Genomic DNA, 22386 nt, shown 5'->3' with positions numbered 1-22386 from the left:
GAAGGCATATTATGTCCGGAGCTACCTGAGAGCTTTTAATAAATTGCTGGAGGGCTGCCGCCTTTCTAGCGAAGGATCGGCAGTTCCATTGCCAGATCTCTAATCGTTCCGGGTTGTTTGGTTTTGTTTTATCTTTAAGTGTAGTAGCCATGGTTCCCGCTCGTTATTTATGCTTTTGACATCTCGGTGTCCGAGCCGTCCGTATCAATTATGCGGTGGGCCGTCTTGGTCTTGGCCGATCCGGCGCCGACTGCTATGGCGCGTTTCTTAGTGGTTGTGGTTTTGGCTGCGGTCTTTAGCTGCTCCGTCACTTGTTGTTTGTGCTTCTCGAATTCTACCAGCATTTGTGATTGGAAATCGAGGAGTTTCTGATTCACAAGGGTTATCATCTCGTGCATTAGTGATTTAGAGGTTTCTGCCAATAATAGTTGGATTTGGGCCATTGCGGGTGGCGCTTCGGCATTCGGTGTTTGTGGTGCTGGTGATTTTGGTTCACTACGTGCGAGAGTGTTCGTATATGAGGTGATTTGCGTCGGTTCTGTGGCCGATTGTCTACGATCTGATTCAAGCTGTTGTATTTTTCGTGTGAGGCGTTCCTCTAACTCCTTAATTTTCTCGTCGGATCGCTGTCGTTTGCGTTCCTCGTCTCGAAGTTGTGCGCGTAGCTGAGCGTTTTCCTGTTTAAGTATTTCATAACCGGGATCTCGCTGTGTGTTTGGTGTATGTTGCGGAGCATTGGGAGATACAACCGTGGCCCAGCTCACCTGAGGCTTTTGTGACTGCTGGTGCTGCGGGGGCACTGGCGCTTGTGCGGCCCTGGTCAGCTCCCTGGATGGGCTCCTACTTCTTTTGCCGTTAGGAGATGTGGATTTGTGGCGATGGCTCTCTTCCTCGTTCTCTGAGCTGAACCATCGCAGTTTCTTCTGGCCCACTCGCTCTCGTGAGCGGGACTGACGATTGGTGTTCTTGGAAGGAATGTTCTTTAGTTTCTGTGGACACTGGTTGCTGCCAGTCTCGTGGCCTGCCGCCCCGCACACGGCGCATTTGAGCACACACTCGTGTCCAAGGGCGGGGGGATCCTTCAGGCCGCATTTTTTGCAGATGTTGATCGGGTGGGGGCACACATCCGGTCGGTGTCCCGCTTGGAAACATTCCGTGCATATTTGAACAGTGGGCTTGTATGGATGGAGTCGCATCTCTCCTCCCATGTAATAAATACATTTGGGAAGGGAGCCACCGGTGAACGTGATGAGCGCCGTGGACGACTTGCCTAGCATCCGAGCTCGTTCGATTTGAACTCCGTGTGACCGTACTCGCATGTTGGCTAGTAAATGTTCCATGGGTGTGTCCGCTGGAATGCCATGAACCACACCTCGATAGCAGTTGTCGTGGTCAGCAACGTATGTGTTGAATTGGTGCACGCGTCCGCTCAATTCGAGTAGCGTGATGCGGCGGAGTACGTTGGCCACTTCCGTGCTGCTCACCGATAGAATTATAATGTTCGATCCGGGGCGAGTGCGGAGGATGAAATCCATTCCTGTGATTCTCTCTCGCTTCACGGGTCCATCTTGAGTTCGACAGAGATGGTCTTGGATTGGTTGGCTTGCCTTGAGAATGGCACTCGCCAAGGTTGGTATTAGTATGTCTTTGATAGTTAATCCCTTTGTGGGACGCATGATGATTTTTACATCATCCTTTGGTAGTGCTGGCAGAGGTTTGCGCTTTGGATGGTGGAAGCGATTTCCTTGGTTCTCAGCCACACCATATGGATGGTCGTCGCGTTCCCCTCTCGCGAAGTTTGCCTGACTAGGTGAGCCGCGTTGCTTCTGAGATGGGGCTTCCTTGCCTTTTTCGTTCTTCTTACGTAGTTTCTTAGCTCTTTGTGATTCCACAATGTGCCAACTACCGCCAGTGCGGTCGGCCTTTGTCTGGTCGGTTTCGGTGAGGTTCTTGTCGAACTCGTGTTCCATCTCAGTGGATGAAGATTGTTCGTTATAATCATTCAGTGATTGCCCTGAGGCGGAGCACATTGGTGCCGGTGTTGTGCCGGTAGCCGTCGTTGGCTCTTGAGATGCCTTCTCAGACATTTTCTCTATCGTTGAGGCGGCGGTGGTCTCATAGACCACGCCTATAGGCGTAGCGAACGCCGTGCGTTTCTGTGAGCGTTCTTGCCGCGTTTGTTACCTGACGCAGCTGCGCCCGCTTCGGATCTTCAAACTTCGATATTGAGGTAAAAAATTCACCTACCGGTTTGAAAATGATGTCTGGGTGTAGATCTCGTCGAGTATAGTCCAGTCGATATCTTGGCTGTTGTCCTACGGTCATTAGAACGGGCGTAAATCGGGTTTCGGTGGAGCCGATGGAGCTTCGTTCGTAACAAATTTTTGTTACTGGCCGACGACCTTCGCCAATCGTATGTTCGCTATATGACGAGTGTCGGACGCGTTTCGTCACTAACCGCTTTTGCGCAGCGACTGCTTTGTGAATGCGTACGGGCTGATAATATATTTACGTATGCCACCCACGTCGCGTAGAGACAAAACGGCCAATTCGTTAACGTCTGGTGCAGCATATCTTTTACGTAGAAAAATGTAATTCTTGATGACCTAACGGCACTAATAGAAATCTATTCACAAAAATGCTCTTACGCTAATACTGTTCATAAGAAGCTGCCAGACAATCAAGATGTCGGACACACTTTTCTTTAAATTTCATTTATTAATGCTCTCAGCCCCACTGGGTCTATTGCAGGGATGACAAAAAGCAAGGCTCCAAAACATAAGGCCCTTCTGTTGCACAAATAGCAAAGCATGAACAACATGTATACTAGAAAAAATAATAATAAAATAGGGATACTGTGACACTATAAAACATTCGGAAATATTATTTCATTTACATTTTTGAAAAAATGAGTTCAAGCACGGAGACTAAACAAGGTAGTTTGGCAACCTGTTCGATGCGCTCATTGCCCGAGGGAAAAAAAAAAATCTACACTTAAAGCAATCGTTGTGAGATCTGGAGGAGGAATGTATATACTGGGTGTCGTTATTGTCTCGATGATTCCCCGCATTTTATTTCAATGTACTTAGATTTGTTAACTTTTACTTGATCATTAATTATGAGAAACAAAAGTTCCAACATTTCATAGTGAGACTTTTTTTTTTCTCAAATGGTAATAGGTGGACTTGATTGCGAAGCTCATTTGGAAAGTGTAAATACTGTCATTTATTTATATAAACCTGAATGGAAGCTGTTGTATCTCATCAATCTTTAGGCAATTACTTTCTGTATTGGGAACCCACGTGACTAGGGGTGTGCGCATGGAGATTTTTTGAGACCGAATTGAATACGAATCAAATAGTATCAGAAGCGAACGAAATGGAATCGAATATCTCGCACTATTCGAATTGTTTTCGAGTAATAAGCAGTCATTTTCACAATTGACGCAAAACGGTGTGCACATCCTAGTATTCATACGCTTAGCAACTTTGTCATTACATTGCGCATTCCCCAGCGTTGTTTATCAAAATGCACGAATAGAGCATAATGAACAATTAAGCAGTTTGTTCGCCTATACATGACTTCCCGGTGAAAGCGAATGACACCTGTAATGTAGCCTATTGCAGTACAAAACCTGTTGCACTACGTAAGTTCTCAAGCTTTATGCGTGTGTTACGGCCGCGGGGATAAAAATTATTGTATGTTGCTCCCAATTTCATACTGATTGGTCACAGTTGACATTTGATATATTAGAAAACTAATCGATAAATATTCGTATTTACGAATAGTGACTATTCGACACAAATAACGAATCGAATATTCGTTTCGTTATTCGAAAGCTTCGAATATTCGCACACGTCTACTTAATCGCACGTACGCTTCTCCATACTATACTCAATCATTGAACGTATTAGTGCCTTATAAGTCAAGCATTTAATTTCAGGACTTGCATTACTCAAGTTTCGTCGAGGGCTCCACAATGCTTTGTTAGCCGTGGAGCAAAGGTTGTCTATGTTCCAATTTCATCGCAAATCAGACGTTATCGATAAACTCAGATATTTGTGCTCCTGGACTCTGGCTGTAGTTTACGATAATATATAGGCTACGTGTATTCTAATATATGTTCCTTCCTGCATAATGACGTCACAACTGCCTTTGACACACGTCATTCCGTCTGCGACTCACAGCACCAATTGTTTATTTTCTGCAGATTTAAACTTGCTCCTGCTTGATCGGAAGGGGTAGTTATCAGACTATACATTGTTCAGTGAAATACAAAAGCTCTAATAATACATATATATTGTATTATTAATGCACTCTATTATAATATTATTAATAATATATTAACGCAGCATGAAAACAGTGAGAAGAAAACTTGGCATAGTACAAGCCAAGATGTATGCGCTGAAGTATAAGCAGGGTAATATCAGCAGCAATTTCGATGATATAGTAAAAGCAGCAGAATAATTTTATGCTGACCTGTACAGTACCCAGAGACCTGTACAGTACCCAGAGCAGCCACGATACCTCCATTAAAAACAGTAATGAACAGGATACAGCGGCTCCTTCTACAAGTAGCGATGAAGCTAGAAGGGCCTTGCAAGACACGAACCGGGGAAAAGAGGCAGAAGAAGATGGAATGACAGTGGATTTAACCAAAAATGGAGGAGATATCATGCTTGAAAAGCTTGCGGCCCTTTATACAAAATGTCTCACGACTTCAAGGTTCCAGAGAACTGGAAGAATGCCAACATTGTACTAATCCACAAAAAGGGAGACGTTAAAGAATTGAAATATTATAGGCCCATTAGCTAACTTCCAGTATTATATAAGATATCCACCAAGATAATCTCTAATAGAATAAGGGCAACAATGGACTTTAGTGAACCAAGGAAACCGGCAGGTTTCAGGAAGGGATACTCTACAATGAATCACATCCATGTCATCAATCAGGTAATCGAGAAATCTGCAGAGTACCATCAACTTCTCTATATGGCTTTCATAGATTATGAAAAGGCATTTGACTGAGTAGAAATACCAGCAGTCATAGAGGCATTACGTAATCAAGTAGTGCAGGAGGCATACATGAATATCTTGGAAAGTATGCAGATATTTCACACCCACCTTAATTCTACACAAGAAAAGTAGGAAGATACCTATAAAGAAAGCGGTCAGACAAGGAGACACAATCTCTCCTATGTTATTCCCTGCGTACTTGGAAGAAGTATTAAAGCTATTAAACTGCGAAGGCTTAGGAGTAAGGATCAATTGCGAATATCTCAGCAACCTTCGGTTTGCAGATGACAGTGTCCTGTTCAGCGAGACTGGGTACAAATTGCAACAAATGATTGAAGACCTTAACAGCGAAAGTGTAAGAGTGGGGTAGAAAATTAATACGCAGAAGACAAAGATAATGCTCAATAACCTGGCAAGGGAAGAAGAGTTCAGGATCGCCAGTCAGCCTCTAGAGTCTGTGAAGGCGTATGTTTACCTGGGTCAATTACTCACAGGGGACTGTGATCATGAGAAGGAAATTTACAGAAGAATAAAAATAGGTTGGCGTGCATACTGCAGACATCGCCAGATCCTGGCTAGAAGCTTTTCACTATCATTGAAAAGAAAGGCGTACAATCAATGCATTCTACCGGTGCTAACATATGGAGCAGAAACTTGGACGTTGACAGCTCGAGAACAAGTTAAGGAGCGCGCAAAGAGCGGTGCAGCGAAGAATGTTAGGCGTAATGTTAAGAGACGGGAAGAGAGCGGTGTTGATCAGAGAGCAAACTGGGAACGCTGATATTCTAATTGACATTAAGAAAAAAAAATAGAGCTGGGCAGGCCATGTAATGCGTAGGATAGACAGCCGGTGGACCATTTTAATTACAGAATGGGCGCCAAGAGAAGGGAAGCGTAGTCGAAGACGGCAGAGAACTAGGTGGGGTGATGAAATTAGGAAATTCGCAGGTGCAAATTGGAATCGGTTGGTGCAAGACAGGGGTAATTGGAGGTGGCAGGGAGAGGCCTTCGTCCTGCAGTGGACGGAAAATAGGCTGCTGCTGCTGCTGATGTTTGGACAGATCATTAATAAAAATCAAAAATAACAGCGGGCCCAAGACACCCTCCTGTGGAACCCCGGAAGCGATGTTCGTAGCGTTAAATTTTTATGTTGAATTTGAACGTACTGCTTACATTTGCAAAGATAGAAGGAGAACCACCGCGTTCTGTTGGGGTTCTTAGATATAGCGTCAATTTTTAGCAATAACTTTGGATGAGACACATTGTAGAAAGCTTTCGCGAAGTGTAAAAATATTATACCTGACCCGATCACGGGAATTATTTGTGGCAGAAAGATCGTGAATGAGTTCAGCGAGCTGCGCAGTCATAGATCGATAGCCTTTCACGAAAAACAAGTTGATTGATAAATATTAAATCGTAATCATCAACGTATGTGAAAAAAATGTTTTGAAACAATATGTTCAAGAGATTTAGAGCAGGCACTTATAAGGAAAATGGGAGGAAAGTTCTCAAGGTCACTGCTACTACCATTTCTTGCACCGCTATGACCTTAGCTTGCTTCCAAGGTTTCGGAAACTTACCGCTAGTTACCGAGGACTGGAAAATTATTGGCAATTACTTTAAAAGCCATGCTGAATATATGTACATAGAAACTCATTCGGTAGTCTATCTGGTTCTGGGCATTTCTTATTGTAGATATGAAGCAGCAAATTTAAAACCCCTTGTTCAGTGAACGCGATATTACTAATAGGGGGTACGCCAGATGCCTCTTTAAAGTTTGGCAGCACACTATCATCGTAGGTGAACACTGGCAAGAAAAAGGAATTAAAACTTCCACAAAGCGCTTCAGGAACTGTTCAACAACAACAGTTGTTGAACAGTTCAACAGTTGTTGAAGTTAGGGCATTGTGGTGTCGTCTCCCTTCCGTCCTTGTTTGCTGGCGCTAAATATGCTTTCAGTTTACCAACACGCCCAACAAATGGCATTGCTGAAATTTGTTTATAGTACATCGGGCTCTTTTCTGTGTTCCTCGTTAAATCCATGTTCAGTGACCACCCCTCCTCATCTACGCCAATTGCCAAGCTCGGTCACTTTCCTTCTACATTCGCTGCAAGCATTTGCCCAACGAAGTCGTGCGGTTGTTTGGTGGCCTTGCTCCTTCCGTTGGCCATGGCATCAGAGTCCTAAAGATAATGAGAAGTGAGTGGCAAAGGCAAGCGCGGGTGGTGAAAGGTTTGCTGAGAGCGACGCTGGACGCTCCAGGGAGACAACAAGGTGCCTGCAGGAAGTGGAGCGACTTCCTGGCAATCATCAGTAGCGGCACGGAATTTCTGTGGCAGAGGACCTTACCCGGCCTGCGCGCCATCATCCCTAAGAAGAAATCTATCGGACCTGGTGGCGTCAGAACCTTCGGCGAGGTTAGTCTTGCAGACTACGTTGAAGGCGTTCTTGAGCTTGGCCTCAAATTCGCCGTATATAGAACCAAGGTTGAACGCGTCGGAACTTCTAAGCATTGTGCGAAGGGTTTCAAAGTGCGCCCCACAAGGTGCAGCGAACCGATGTATCTCTGAAGGGGTCGATGTGGTCTCGCGCAACAAACCGATGGTCTCACGTGTACCGGTTAAGCACGCAACTTTGTTTTTGAGGCAGAACAGACTGTGTGTTTTACCAGCGGACAAGGCAAGTGGCTTTGTTGTCTTCAAGGAAGGTGATTTTAATACGAAAGCCTGCTCTGCGATTGCCTCTGTGTTCGACCAGTGTAGTAATGTATCTCTCAGAAAAATCAAACTAGTAGCAAAGCGTCTTTGTAAGAAGGCAGACCTTAGTCAGTTAGTTCGTTAAATTGACAACGCGAAGTCTGGTTGCCTTCAAATTATGTTTAGTGCGAAGACGCACAAACCCGATTACCCATTAAGGGTAATAGTTTCAGAAACAGGTTCATGGCAAAAGAAGTGCGCTCTTTTCTTGCAAGAAAAGCTCAGAATTCTTAACATTGACGAGCCATTTTTTAGGAGCTCTGCAGAAATCGTCGATTTCCTGAAAGAAAATTCTGACAAAAGCTTATCAGCTTGCTCCTTTGACATAAAGAGCTTGTACTATTCCTTGTCTCAAAAGAAACTAGTAACTTGCGTAGAAGAGTGCATAGACGAGTACGGCGTGGTTTCGTTCCAAAATTCAGCCGGTTTGTCCGTTCAGGGCTTTTTAGATACCCGTACAAAAAAAATTATTGAGAAGGCATTGAAATATTGTTGGTCAATGTTGAGTTTTTTATTGAGGAAATATTGAGAGTATGTTGGAGAATTGTTGGGTTGAGTGTTGAGCACTCTTGAATATTGGCCACTGAAATCGAATTGAAACACCATTGGGTACCTCAACGTTGAAGAATTGTGAAGTTACCATTGAAAGTCCATTGTGCTTAGACGGCCCGTTGTGTTTGTTTTGTTGAATGGTTGTTGAGTTACCATTGATTCTGCGTTGAAGTAACGTTGTGGTAGTTCTGTTGACCTGCTGTTGAGTTATTATTGCCACAGCATGGAAAAGCATATTGTGGCACAGTTAAGATGCCATTGAAATTTCAGAAGTCGGTATTGAAATATGATTGACGTTTCGTTGGGCTAGTGTGTTTTTATTCATATATTGAAATTGCTTCACTGTTCACACTTGCATGCCCCGGTGCCTGCTCGTAAATTTCCCAAACACAAACAAAATCAAAGGAGAGACTGATCAACTAGAAGTACCTTTATTTACACTAAAGATGCGTGCACGTGAAACATTACAGTACATTACAGTACATTACAGTACAGGCACCACTACATCGAACTTGGAGACACAGGCTAATACCTACAGCACTCTAGCAGTGTAAATACATCTGAAAAAACCTATACATATGAATCCAATCAAAACGATCATTGTGGTCTTCACTTTCGCCTTAAGTATATGACTAGAAGGCAAAGCGACTCAAAAGGCAGGGCTTAAGCATACCCTTGTAACAACCAACTTAGAACACATGAACACTTGGAGCTGCTTGCATGTGAATACACAAAAGACATCTGAATATGTTACATTAAAATGTTGCGCACACTAACACATCACAGCAAGAGCTACGGCTGACTGTGAGAAGGCAAAATAACCAACTTGAAACAAATGACTTCACGTAAATATATACAACCTTTAGCACACGTCTTCCACCACGATTAAAATTTAATGAAGTACCAAAGTAGACTTGCCTGAGCTTTGTCTTCGAGATATATGCATATTCATGTTGCCCAATTATTTTATAAGATAACATCACTCAACTTAGCTTTTATTTGACGAGACATCATTTAGAAAGTAGTCAGGCATGATGAACACCTGAATCGTGTTTCTGACAAGCCAGGATTGCTTTCTTCAGAAATAAACTTCTAAAGCTTTTGTGTAATGAAAGCAGCTTATCTCCCTGGCACAAGTCAAGAACAAACAGTACACCATATGATTATGTCAATTTGGGGTACAGAAGAGTTCGTTAGTGGCATTTCCTCAATTTAGTGAGCTCATTTTCAGGTAATCTTTCTGGACTTGCACAAAGCTAATTAAAGCACTTTTTGGGGCCTTTTTTCCCATAAACAGCAACTAAGTGCTACCTCAGTCAATAAAGAGATAAGGAAAGGCTAATACCTTGAACAATAAGAGAAAAAATAATTATTTAGCACAGAAAATTGGTAGTAACACATGGCTAACACAATTCCAAACAGCCAAATAAATGGTCACCTGCACTTTCAGTATCAAGCACCCCAGAAATAGTCATAAAGTATGAGGAAAGGTTCCAATAACTCGACAGCCAGATTGCTGACAGTGAAAAACGCCAATAAATGCATATACGAAACACAAATTACCTCAATTTCGCAGATAAAGTGTTATTAAAATAGCACCAGAATTTCGCTGCATAAAATACATAAAGGTTGCATAAAAATTGGGTCAAAGCAGTAACTGAAAGACAGAGGGAGCTACAGCACATATGTTGAAAAAGATAACAAGGAAAATGATATATATGCATATTTAAGTTTACAATTTTCGCTCCAACATGTAGAAAAAGAACGCATGCACTTAGAGCATAAAAAGGTTCATGTGCCTGGAGAATGCAGCGCAGTACAACGAAGCGTCATGAGAACCGAAAAGTAGATCTTACTACGAATGCTTGCAACCTACAATCAGGCATGTGCCATGTCATGCCTTGAATGGATGAAATTCATAAATCTTATACACAAAGAAAGTTACCATCACTCTTATTGGCTTCCTCAGGGGACTCCTTGAAATTGAACGAGAAAAATGTACTCAGTGTGAAAAACAAAGAGAAGATAAGACCCTATAGCGTTCTTCCTGAAATAAACAGCGCAAATAACTTCATGTATCAATTCTATGGACACTTCGCCAATTCGGTGTACATTTATATTTCACAACCACCCAAACCGAGACGAGAAGGATGAATTAAGACAGGAACACACATGAACGCTGACTCAAGTAGAAGTTTATTCGTGAAGACGAAGATTTTAAACACACTGGCCAACTTCACAAAGAAAAAGCCATGGATGCGCAGCATACAAAGCCCGGAACAACAAAAAAGGACCGAAATACGTCCTGTAGAATAAACATGTGCGTCGAAAACAAACAAAAACATGAAAACTGAAAGGTTTCTCCTGTAAGTGATATTAACGAGAAGTACTGTAGCAACTCTTTCCCACTAAGGGTCACAGAAATCTTGCTTGTGAATATTTCTTCGTGATCAGTAAATAATGCTTCCATCAGTCCTCTTGTGTTCTGTTCTTTCTGCTCTATACCGCAACACCAGAGGAGTTCGAGAAGCAATATTTATTGATCACAAACGAAACAATTGCATAACCAAGTTATCTGTTGCCCTTAGTGGGAAAAAGTTGTTCTCAAAAGAGTATTTCCCGTTGGGTAGTATCACTTATCCGACAAATCTTTCGCTTTTTCAATAGATTTGAACGATAGTTCTCGTTTTTCACGCAGGCTTATTCTACATGACATGGCTTCATATTTTTTTCTTGTCGCACGTGGCTGTTTCTGCCACGCATGCACGGATTTTTACCTTTGCCAAGTTGACCAGTGTGTTTAATCCCTTTGTCATCAAAAGCAAACTTTTAGTAGAGCTTGCGCTCGTGTGTGCTCCTACCTATATCGTCGTCCGCCACTGTTCGTGCTGCTGTTTACAGTACCCACGTATCACTTGGTTAGGCTGGTAAACATTCTCACAAACAAAAGCAAATGCCTCCCCTCAAAAGGTAGCCCATCCTTTACTACTAAACGCCAGAGCAAATCGAAAGTAAGCCTTCACAGCGTCCATGCGACAGCTAGTACACCACAGAGCAACACAAAAAATAGTTGAAAATCCCACTTGATGGAGAGTGGCAACAGAGATGCGAGCTTGCTAGTGAGTCAGTCACATATCAACGGGTGTCTCTTGCACGACGCCAAGGTGCTTTTGGCGTAGAACACTTTAGCATCTGGGAATTTACTGCATACGTAACCTGTGAGAAGGGAATGTGGACAGAAAATGAGATTGCGCGGATTCAGAATTTGCCCACTCACTGCACATAACTACGCACGAAATAGAACTACACACTATACTGGCAAGTAAAAATTTGCGACTCTTTACGAGTGCCGTCGAGAAAAGGAAGGAATGGGTTGCTACGGTAAATGTTAGCTAAAACACGCACAGCGATGTTTCACAGTGGGGAAAATATTCCCGGCTCTCTCGCAGAACCAAAGACCACGCGACAGTGCATAGCCCATACCAAACAGATATCGAATCTTTGGGCAGAAGTCCAGTAGAAGGAATGACCTAAACATACGCCGAGAGCGATGCGAGCGTGCCTGTACGAGTGAGAACATGTACCGCTTCTTTGAAGCTAGCCACTCCGGCGTGGCTCCGATCATCCCGCGCGATTTGTGTGCAGAACGTCGCGTACACGCCCTTGCGCGTTTTGCGCGGTAGCGTCCGCGCGGTGAGCTAGCTTCATGCACGCGTCATTCTTCACTGCGCAAACGGTGCTCGAGTGCGACGCTTAGCTCGAGGCGACAACGCGCCGATTGGCGCTCCTTTCGCTTCTGGAAACAACGCACATTCGGATCGGTCCAACTCAAAGAGGCAGCAGAGAACGGTGCCATGTTTCGGTTATCGCTTATTAAAATTGTACAGTACGCCTTCAACGGCAACCCGCCGCGCTAGATAAAGATGCTTACTGCGGTAGTTTTGGCGGTGATAGACGATAAGGTGAGCCCGTCGGCGGCAGTGTTCTTTGACCACGTCACCACACCTCTGTTCATTTGCGCTGTGTATCCCTGTACAGTCACCGCGCGGAAGCTGTGACTAATCGGTTGGCCGTTCTCCGCAAATCCCAGAGAGGTGAAATATATTTCGCGGTGCGCCGCATCATTAGCCGCAACCTAAATCGAGGCGCGCTTAACCGCTACGGCACAAAAGGTGATCACACTAACCGTATGGTGTACGATGAGCCACTACGGAAAAAAAATAATTCTGATGTTCCACGTGCCAAACCAACGATATGATTATGAGGCACGTCGTAGTTGGGGACTCCGTATTAATTTTGACTTCCTGGAAATTTTTACGTGCATACAATGCACAATGCATGAGCGTTTTTGCATTCCGCTCCTTTGGAATGCGGCCGCTGAAGGGATCGTATCCATGACCTCGAGCCCCAAATTGCCACGGAGGCCGCCATAGTTACGAAATGCCTAAGCGTGAAGTGCAACACTACCTTCCGGTACGAGTGTGGTACAAGCGTAGCACAGCTGTACACCTGCTGCACGATTATTTGTCGCGGTTCTCCTAAACTCGTAGTGCCTGCCTAAATACCTTGAAAGGCAGCGCGCCTCTCACGTATCGGAACGCGATAACAAGCGCTTAGACGGCATACGTGAGCCCCCATGACCACTGTAGAAAATTATCACTGCGCAGAGAAGCCGATCCTTATGTTCCAAATGTGTTCTCTCATACAAATGAAGGAAACGTTATTAGACAGGAACAAATGAAGCAATGCAATTTTACGCACATGGGGCGCCGCTGCCTCTTCGCCTACCATTGCTTCAAACGAAGTGACGGCGGCAGCGAGAGTTAGTATCGCGCGCATTTGCTCCGAGGCATGCGGTTTGCTTCAAGAAAGTGAATGGTGTGCTTAACATGTCACGCACGTCAATGTCAAAATAGAAAAGAAGGCTACGTGCCCAAGAAAACGAGATTACTTACCTATCTTCAGAAGTGCGGCTGCGACTGTTTCGGGTGCCTTGTCTCCAACAGGCATCATGGCCTCTGCCGCGCAACTCATCAAAACCGTCAGGCTCGCACATCAGTAGAAGACTAGTTGTTGGGTGAGCCAACCACTTCACCGGATAAACGTCCCACTTATCGTCGTTAAAGCATTTCACTAAAATGTGCGTCATGATGTCCGAAAAGAAAATACTTTCATCAAGAAGCACGAGGCGTGAACCACCGCACAACTGCAACCAAATAACTGAGTCCGAAAGCCGTTCACAGCTTCACATGGTTTCACTATCGTATTCAGTTATAAAAACCTTTTAAACACAATATACCGGCACTTAAGAACCACTAACTGATTAGCAATAATTTTTCATCAACTAACCTTCGTAAATTTTTAAGAACTACCTAATTTAGAGCGTAAACAATAAATACTACGACCAAAAAATGCGACTACGAAACTAGCGGTAACCATATCTACTGTTGCAAAAGTGTGCGCAAACCGAAGCTCGGTTGCGCCCGTTTGCGCGCACACATACACACCCGAACGCTACCTTAACGTTTGTCGCGCCACCTAGAAATAAGAATTACTACTAGTTTTGCTATTTTTACAAAAATAAAACTTTTAAAATAGTTTGCAGCATCTTTGCAGATGGCAAGGTGACAAGTAAGCTACAATAAGAGTCCGTTACCTGTATTTCTTTCATTTCCCTTTGGTGTTTTTAGCTGAACGTACGAGACCTGCAGGCTTAGGTCATGAGAAGACGACAGTTCGGCGAGGCTCAAATAAATCGCGTGCTTCTTGGAAGGCGAGAAACGGGAGCAGCCGCAGATACAGCGATTAGCTGTGATACTGTTGCGGCTGTGGCTGAATCTGAAGCTCTTTGAAGTCAATGGTTATAGCGGCTGTGCGCTGCGATCTCAAAGCGCGTTCATTCTTTGATCTCTAGTACCACGGACATTGGACAAAAAACTATATTTGCTTTACGGACAGAGGGTACGTCGCAGGAAATTCGAAGACCTCACCCGTGTATGTCTGTAGCGTGTGCGCGCTTGCATCCTACGGTTCCCACAGTGCGTCCGATGCTCGAAGGTAGCGTCGTCGCCTGTCGGCACCTGTCTTATCGCCGGCCGCACTGCCGCCGTGTCTACTTTTGGGGAACTCCACATGCGCGTAGTCACCGTGTTTGCAAGTGAATTTCGCAATATTATGCTCCCCGAAACGTGCTCATTTCGGATCGTACCAATGGTTATGTCATCTAGTGTATGTTAAAACGACGATGGCATTTGCACACCGGCGAAGAAATAAATCGTTATGAACTTGGGCGGTCATGAATCTAGACTAACGTTGCAGTTTTTACGTAGCGAAAGTGGCTACGAAAGTGGGGCGGTCCCGGAGATAGGCGCTTCAAAGCGCCAGCTGTAGCGACAGCACCAGGAAGTGGCACGCGGCGCACACGCCAAGCATTTCAGAGCTTACTGGCTTTCGAATGAGAGGAGTATGCGCGCGCTCGTGGCCTATTGGTTAGAGTACCGGGCTCGACGGCCGACGTTCAATTCCACCCCATCGGTCACATATAATTTTCTATTAATGAAAGCGAGGCGAAAGAAGAACCTACCTGCCGCAAAGTGACAGGAATGAGGTTGGAACGCATCGCAAAACATGTTTGGAATGTCTTCATATGCGATTTCTAATTATTCTATACTGGACTCAACTGCTACACAACAAAAGAACAACTAGAAAAATCAACACAAATTACCCAATAAATTGTTTATTGAGAACACTCAACGGTAATATTGTTGTGCAAGGGTTGAGTGAACTCAATTGCCCTTGAAAATTTGTTGAAGTCCGTTGTTTCAACAATTCCCCAACAATATATCAATGGTTAATCAACACTCATTTTTGTACGGGTATGCTTAGTTGCTACCTTCACTATACATATGCAGCATGGAATGACGACATATTCATTCAAAATCAAGGGGTTTGCATCGGTTCATGTTTGGCGCCCATACTAAGTGACATTTTTCTTGCTCACTATAACAAAAACCTGTCCCGTACCTTGTCGGAGCACAGGGTGGTTAAAGTTGTCAGATACGTTGACGACTATCTCGTACTTTTTGAACCAGACGCACGTTTTACAGTAGGCAAGCTTTACGAAGTTTTTTCTGCAGGCCTTAGCCAACTTACTCTAACGATTGAAGAGCCCACCGATAACGTGCTACGTTTCCTAGATACTCAGCTCGAGTTCATGGAACGGCACACGTGTTGGGAATACAAACCTAGAGCTAATAAGCCCCTGTTATCGTATCGGTCAGCCCACTCGACGCTCGTCAAGAGGAGCATTGCCAACTTATGCTTTGGAAATGCTTTAAAGAAGTCTTGCCACCATAAGATCTATACGAGTCTTATGGATCAGTCGGGAAGGCTATCAGCAGCAGGGTTTCCAGAATCAGTGGAAGTTTCGGTCGGAGAGGGGCTGCTAAAAAGGTGCAGGTCAGATAGCACGATTCGGGACGCGGCAAATCAACGGACGGAACGCAGAAGGAAGGTAGCGGTAGTGCCCTACCTGCATAGAACGGCACATAATCTTAATAAAATGGCTAGCTGGGTGGAAAAAAAGTGATATTTTCAGCACCAGAAAAGCTGGCAAAAATATGTCGATTAATGTACCCGTACCGTAAGCCAGCTGCCGGATGCTCTACGAATCATCGAAAAGCACCAGTGGGTTGCGTAGAAGCTGTTGTATATCAGCTTCCGCTGTCCTGTGGGAAAAAATACATCGGACAGAAAGGGAGATGTCTTAATGACCGATTACGGTACACTCTTAGAAAAATTTACACCCTTTGGGGCTTATCTCGTCCCACAACGATAATCGTCATCTGTCTTGCCCGCGTTTCCTTTCTTTAACGCTGCGAGCCCGGTACTTCCCAGTCACGAACGGCATGCGCGTTATCAGTGTGACGCAGCATTCTCGACAGGAAAGTAGCGAACACCTAGTTTTCAAGAAAGGAAACGCAAGCAAGGCAGATGACGATTATTGTTGTGGGACAAATGTGCACCCCAAAGCGTGCAACCGTTTTAAGAGTGTAACATAGCCTAAACGTGAAAAATAAGCAATACGGTCATCTGTCAACTCACTGTCAGGAATGCGGCTGTGCGCCGGTGTATGGATCCTGCCGGGTTCTTGCGAAGCACAAAGATAAAGACGTGCGAGAGATTATTGAGGCTCAGGCTATCTGGCGGAATAGTCAGAATCAGAAAGTGGTTTTGGCACGTAAAACCCCATATATTATTATTAGTGATACGTGTGTTAGTGCCCCTTCGGTCGACTTGTTAGATAAGGAGACGGCTTTTTTTGGATGGTTAAGATTTGGATGAGGTGGCGCCACTGTGCATGGGTTATATAGGTGTATTTCCTGAAAATCAAGTTGTTGAAGTTAGCGCATTGTGGTGTCGTCTCCCTTCCGTCCTTGTTTGCTGGCGCTAAATATGCTTTCGCTTTAATTGGATTACTTCACACTGGATTATTATTTAGCTTAGACATTACCCAGATTGCTTTAATATTACCAGCATCTGGCAGCACATGAAATTTCATGTTGCTTTTAATCCTAAGTGCTACTCCCTGACCTCTCCCGTTGCGGTCTTTCCTTACTGATATATAGCCTGGTGGCGCAATTTCGACTTCATGTGCATCGTTGTGCAACCATGTCTCGGTGATTCTCAAAATATCAGAATTATGTTACAAAATATACTTTCTATGCTACAAACTTTGTTCAATACGCTTCTAGCGTTTATGTCGATGATCTTGAAATCTATAGTATCGGGATCATTAAGTAATCCCCGATCAGGATCAGCAGAGGTGTTGCACATAACCTCTCTTTGTAATTGTCATTTCAGTTATACAGAACGTTGTTTATAATTAGCTTATCAAAAATCAGTCTTACTTTTGCCCCCTTCTTTCTTTCTTCAGCACTTGAATTCCCCAAATTCATCCGTATCTCAGTAACTCTTCAAGAATAATCTTTTCTGATGCTGAAGTGAGTGCTCTGTATCTTACATCAGTTATTTAATATTTTGTCTTTGTCTCGGCAGTCTGAAACTCTAAGAATTAGAGAGTGATCTTCACCATGAAACGTTCTTCCCAGCCTATGTATCCTTTCTATAGACTTCAGTTTTACTTTAAAATGGTGCCAAAAATGTAATCATTCTTTTTCTCAATAACTCATCATCATTTCCAAGGCTGTTCCGTTATGTCTCTAACAATGACGTTACTCTGTCATGAGCGGTTATCCAAATGATCCATTCGCCTACAAAAAGCACCCACTTCACCATTACTCCTAGCAATAGCACACGCAAGTTTCTGAAACCTGTCGTCCACTTTACCTATGAATTGCAGTTTCTTCTCTATAGTTCGCAGTTTGTTCTTCACTTGAAGCATGGTGGACTCAGAAGATTAATGTTTCTCTTGCATTTCTGATTTTCTCGAAAAATTATTTTCCTTGTTTGCAGTAACTTTTGTAATATGGATGGCACTCCTCCCCCCTGGGCTAAGTTTTTTTTTAACAGGCTTTTCCTTTCCATTTCTGATGCCGTCTGGCATGGATTACTTGATGCATTATCCATGGATTTTCATTTTTAACTTTTTTCTTACGTTTGGGAACGAAAAGTCAATGAGAACATATAGGTACAAAAAAATTTCGCCCGCTACATTATGTCTTAATATTTCTGATGGAAAGTGGCGTGCTGCATCTCGATTGTTTGTTGCTCAGTGCATGCGATAATATCGGCATGTGGCTCACGTCGCGGACAACATTTAATGTCATTCAGAATGATCCCCCAATCCTCCCCCCCCCCAAAAAAAACTTGCTTTGAAAGTATCGTCAGATGCATTGCTTATATTGGCCGCATGCAGAAGAGAGCTTGCTCTCTTGTCCATGTAGAGAGAAAATAGTTTGCTGTCTTTACCAAGTGCAAATGAGCACGTGATTAGAGATACTGGTAATTCTGTGCAGCATTCCGCAATAGCTACGCTGTGTTCTACAGTGTTCAGCTGGTGTTCACATCACTGTAGATAACACCGGCTGGAGATAAGGTAGTAATAGGAAGTGTGTGTATGTATTTGTAGTAGCCACTGCTCTCCTACAGCTGACAAAAAATGAAGAGGAGCATGTTTTAAGTCTAGTACACGCTACACTACGGTCTCGTATTCACCCCTTTGCCTAACCTGCAGTGACAATGCCAAAGGTACATGGGGCAATGGCCTGACCAAGCTAGTTATCTCTTCGTTGAGCTGCTAGAGGCGTAGTTTTCGCGTGCTAAATGTACAGGCGCAGTTTAGCTATTCAATACGGAACCGAGACGATATTGCCGCATTTGCGTGAAGCTCGAAGGTGCGAGGAATGTTCCCAAAAATATTTTCTCTCTCTCTTTCTCTCTCTCTCTCTCTTTCTCTCTCCCCCTCTCTCTCTCTCTCTCTCTCTCTCTCTCTATATATATATATATATATATATATATATATATATATATATATGAATCAATGGTATAAAACAACAGTTTGCTTCCACATTCCATGTTCCAATGGTTTGCTTACGTGTTTATTCTGTTCTGCATTTTACCTGCGTGTATCTAACTCAGCGTGCATTCAAAGCCAGTTACACCCTAAAGTAGTAATCTGCAGTTTTATTTCTGTTGCATTTACAATACCTTTGTCCTTCTAGAAATGACTCTACAGAAACAATTAGTATCTGCCTTTCGCTCCAGCTCCCAAATTCAAGACAAGATATATTTGTAACATAAAGACAACCTCTTCACGTGCAGGGGCCTGACGATGCACTTCGCGAAGTGGTCGATAATGGCAGCCCATGGTGATCTTTGGTGGTATAAGCAGAGAACTACAAACGGCAAATGAACATATACAAAATGAACTGCTGCATAAACAAGTCTAACTCGGCCCACTTGCCTGTACTTGGAGTTTTTCTAGGTTCGCCTGTTCTTGCTTCTTCTTCTCGGCTTGCAGACGGTCACATTGTTTCCTCATAGCCAGTTCCTGACAAAACTTCACCCTTGAAAAAACAACAACAACAACGCAAATATCACAAGCATTATGTTAACGCTTCAGCAAAACAGCAATATCAACAATAAGATATCCGAGAGAAATGATCAAGCATATTACATTTTATGAAGAGCGCATTGTTCTACTTTTGAAGAACGAAATCTCGAGCCTTATTGTTCAGTCGCGTAATCTCGCTAGAGCAATTGCAAGTTTCAAAGATTGTTTGCTACATTTGAGACTACAAAAGTAGCACATTCCTAGAAAAAAAAAACATTGTATAGATAGTAGCGTCATGTTTCGCCTCAAGCGGCCATCTCGCGTGTAGAAAAATTGTCATCTAGGGGGCATTCGGTCAAAAATTCGGAAATATTTATCTGTGCACGACTGGACGAAATATTTCGGCAGAAGCGGCATTATCTTCTGCCTGTATAATCTAAAACAAAACTACTATAAACACACAGGTTCCATTTAATGCTGCTTCTTGCAAATAGCTGCAAATGATTTTTTTACTGTGCCCATGTTCAGTTATTTACCACGGATATAAGACTTATTTTATTTATGCATGCGTGCTTGAATCTGCGGATTTGTGTGAATATTGTTGAACTGTGCCTGTTACTCCGCTGCTCTTGCTGTTTACACAACTTTATATGCAGATGCCAGTATAGCTGCTATGTTGCTAAAATAACTTTTTCCATTGTTTGCCTCCAAACATTCGTTGCAGTGTATTCGAGTAGCCTTCGCCAATTTATGCAGCTATCGCATTGTAATTACTGACTCACCCATGATATTGAAGCAGCAAACTTACATATGACACGTACCCATGTGTGGTAGCTACAAAAACGAGTGTGAAGAGACTATCGATTATCTAATATCCCACTGTTCCCACTCTGACGAGCAGCGCCAGGATCTCCAGTGCACCTTAAGCAGATCGGATGATCGGCGTTTCACCGAAGTCCTGGGAGCCTGGCCTCACAGCTCTTCAGTCCAAAGAGCCACACAGAAGCTAATAGACGCAGACTTGAGTGTCCGGCTGTAGTCACGTTAGGCCTTGTATAATACGCGTGACTGATATTAACTCTTGCCTTCTCTCTCCTTTTCACTTCACCCTTCAGCTTCCCAACCTGTATTGTAGCAAACTGGATAAGGTCTAGTTACAGTTCCTGGCTTTCAATCCTTCTCTCTCAGCGAAATGAGCACATAAATATGCATGTTTTTGTATGTTTATTGTATTCATTAGAATCCATTACGATCTCCTTCTGATACAGAGCACGCGCCGAAGGTCAAGTAACATTACACTTCGATAGAACATCTTTGCTGTGTTTGACGGTTCTGATCTCACGTAAATATACGACGCCTGCGCATTAGCACATTAGCACTAATTGGCGCCAGGGCTCGCATTATTAAAACACGCAACCGTGTTCAAACGACTATCGGAGCTGTCAGAATCAGAATTTATTGTTAGAAGTTGGGTCACATTACAGGCATTTAGTACGCAGACGGAGGTCTCATAGTCAAAGACTGTGCCGGTACCTCCAGTACAAGAACAGTTATGATAGTTGACATCTCAAAGCACCGGTAGCATATAATAAGGTAGTGTACAAGCAACAGGAAATAAACGTTAACAGAGCAAAATACAGAATTGATTACAAATAATAACAAGGTTTAGCTTATCTTATGATAGCAAAAATTTTAGGGGAATAAAATACTAGTAGTTTATTTACAAGAACAAGAACAAAAAATTGGAGGACGCTTAAGCTTCGCCTTCAAGAGTGGGACGCGACAGCGTTCCCGTCGACCCGCCAAGGGGTATAAGACAATGCGCTACGGCACAGCAATCACTTACGATGCGCCCCGCATCGGACTTAGCGCCCACCTATCACGCGGTGAGCGTCGAGCAACGCAGCGTTCGGCGCGGCAACGAAACGTGCGCCTGAGCGAACGAAACGAACCAAAGAACTCGGTGTCTCGGAGGGGAAACGATCTACGCCAGCCAAACGTCGTGATCGGCACGGGCAGAGAGATAGATAGTAATCTAAACCGGGAGCACGGCGAAGCGTCGTCAGGGGAGAGGGAGTCCCGCGACGCGCCTGGCAGCGGTCCCAATGCGCGCGCGGCGCGCCTCCTGTCGGGGCAGCGCCGTACATTGAGAGGAGGGGGTCTTCTGTGTTTGCCGCAAGATGGCTCTGCGTGTGCGGAAAGCGCAGAAGAAATGCAGCGGAAACGCACTTCGCAACTCGTGTAATTGTGACTTCTGTACGTTACATGTTCATAATTACCGATATACACCGCAGTATAACTTTCCACGGCTCGTTTCGAAGGCAACACCGCATTCACTAGAGGCGCGTTTGCACCGCTTGAAATCATCGAACTCGTGGCTGAGTGGTAGCGTCTCCGTCTCACACTCCGGAGACCCTGGTTCGATTCCCACCGGGCCAATCTTGGAAGTTGCTTTTTATTTATGAAGCGCCTGCCGTGATTTATCGCTCACGGTCAACGCCGCCGACGCCGACACCCGACGCCGACGACACCGGCTTTTCTGCGACACGAGCTCCTTAACGCTATCGCGTTAACATGAAGAACAAAGATGAATACGTGCCGGCTCTGTGGAATACCCATGTCGAAAACCGAACTGGCATGCAGAAAGGATATTATATTTAGAAATGTATTTCGTTAGCCGTATTTCAATTAGTTTCTCAATAATTTTCCCAAAGAACGGTAGCATGCAAATAGGTTTGTAGTTGTGCAATAATGAGCTATCGCCTTTCTTCGAAAACTGGGATAACTTTGCCACGCTTCATTTCAGAAGGAAATAAACCAGTCTTGAATAATAAATTAACAATAAATGAAAGTATGTCTGAAATTGCGTGCGAAATTAGTTTAATGTTAGCAAGGTGGACTTCATCAGTTCCAGCGCTTGTCACTTTTAGGTTATTTATAACAGCAGCTATTTCTTCTGGCGTAGTAGGAAATAAAAAGAATGAATGAGGTAGACAGCTTATGTTGATATGTGTAGGAGAAGGTGAATTGTTATGAAAGAAAAAAAA

At 43.8% G+C, this 22386-nt stretch overlaps 1 protein-coding gene and 1 long non-coding RNA gene across 2 annotated transcripts in view; both read right to left on the bottom strand.

The window, feature by feature from the left end:
• LOC135903153 (uncharacterized) overlaps positions 1-22386 on the bottom strand; it is a 101268-nt gene that overhangs the window by 69655 nt on the left and 9227 nt on the right. The window contains exon 4 of the mRNA XM_070539839.1: positions 19250-19352. Within this exon, the coding sequence (XP_070395940.1) occupies positions 19250-19352 (103 nt within the window). The remainder of the gene's footprint in view (positions 1-19249; positions 19353-22386) is intronic.
• Positions 8741-13532, bottom strand: LOC135903162 (uncharacterized). Its single transcript, XR_010564747.2, has 2 exons — positions 13281-13532; positions 8741-11541 (listed from the first exon to the last, which is right to left on the bottom strand). It is a non-coding gene; the product is annotated as an uncharacterized lncRNA (long non-coding RNA).

Source organism: Dermacentor albipictus, chromosome 1 (assembly GCF_038994185.2).
Source record: "Dermacentor albipictus isolate Rhodes 1998 colony chromosome 1, USDA_Dalb.pri_finalv2, whole genome shotgun sequence".
NCBI classification, from domain to species: domain Eukaryota; kingdom Metazoa; phylum Arthropoda; class Arachnida; order Ixodida; family Ixodidae; genus Dermacentor; species Dermacentor albipictus.
The sequence above is the reverse complement of the archived record's forward strand: the minus strand, read 5'-3'. Positions and strand labels throughout refer to the sequence as shown.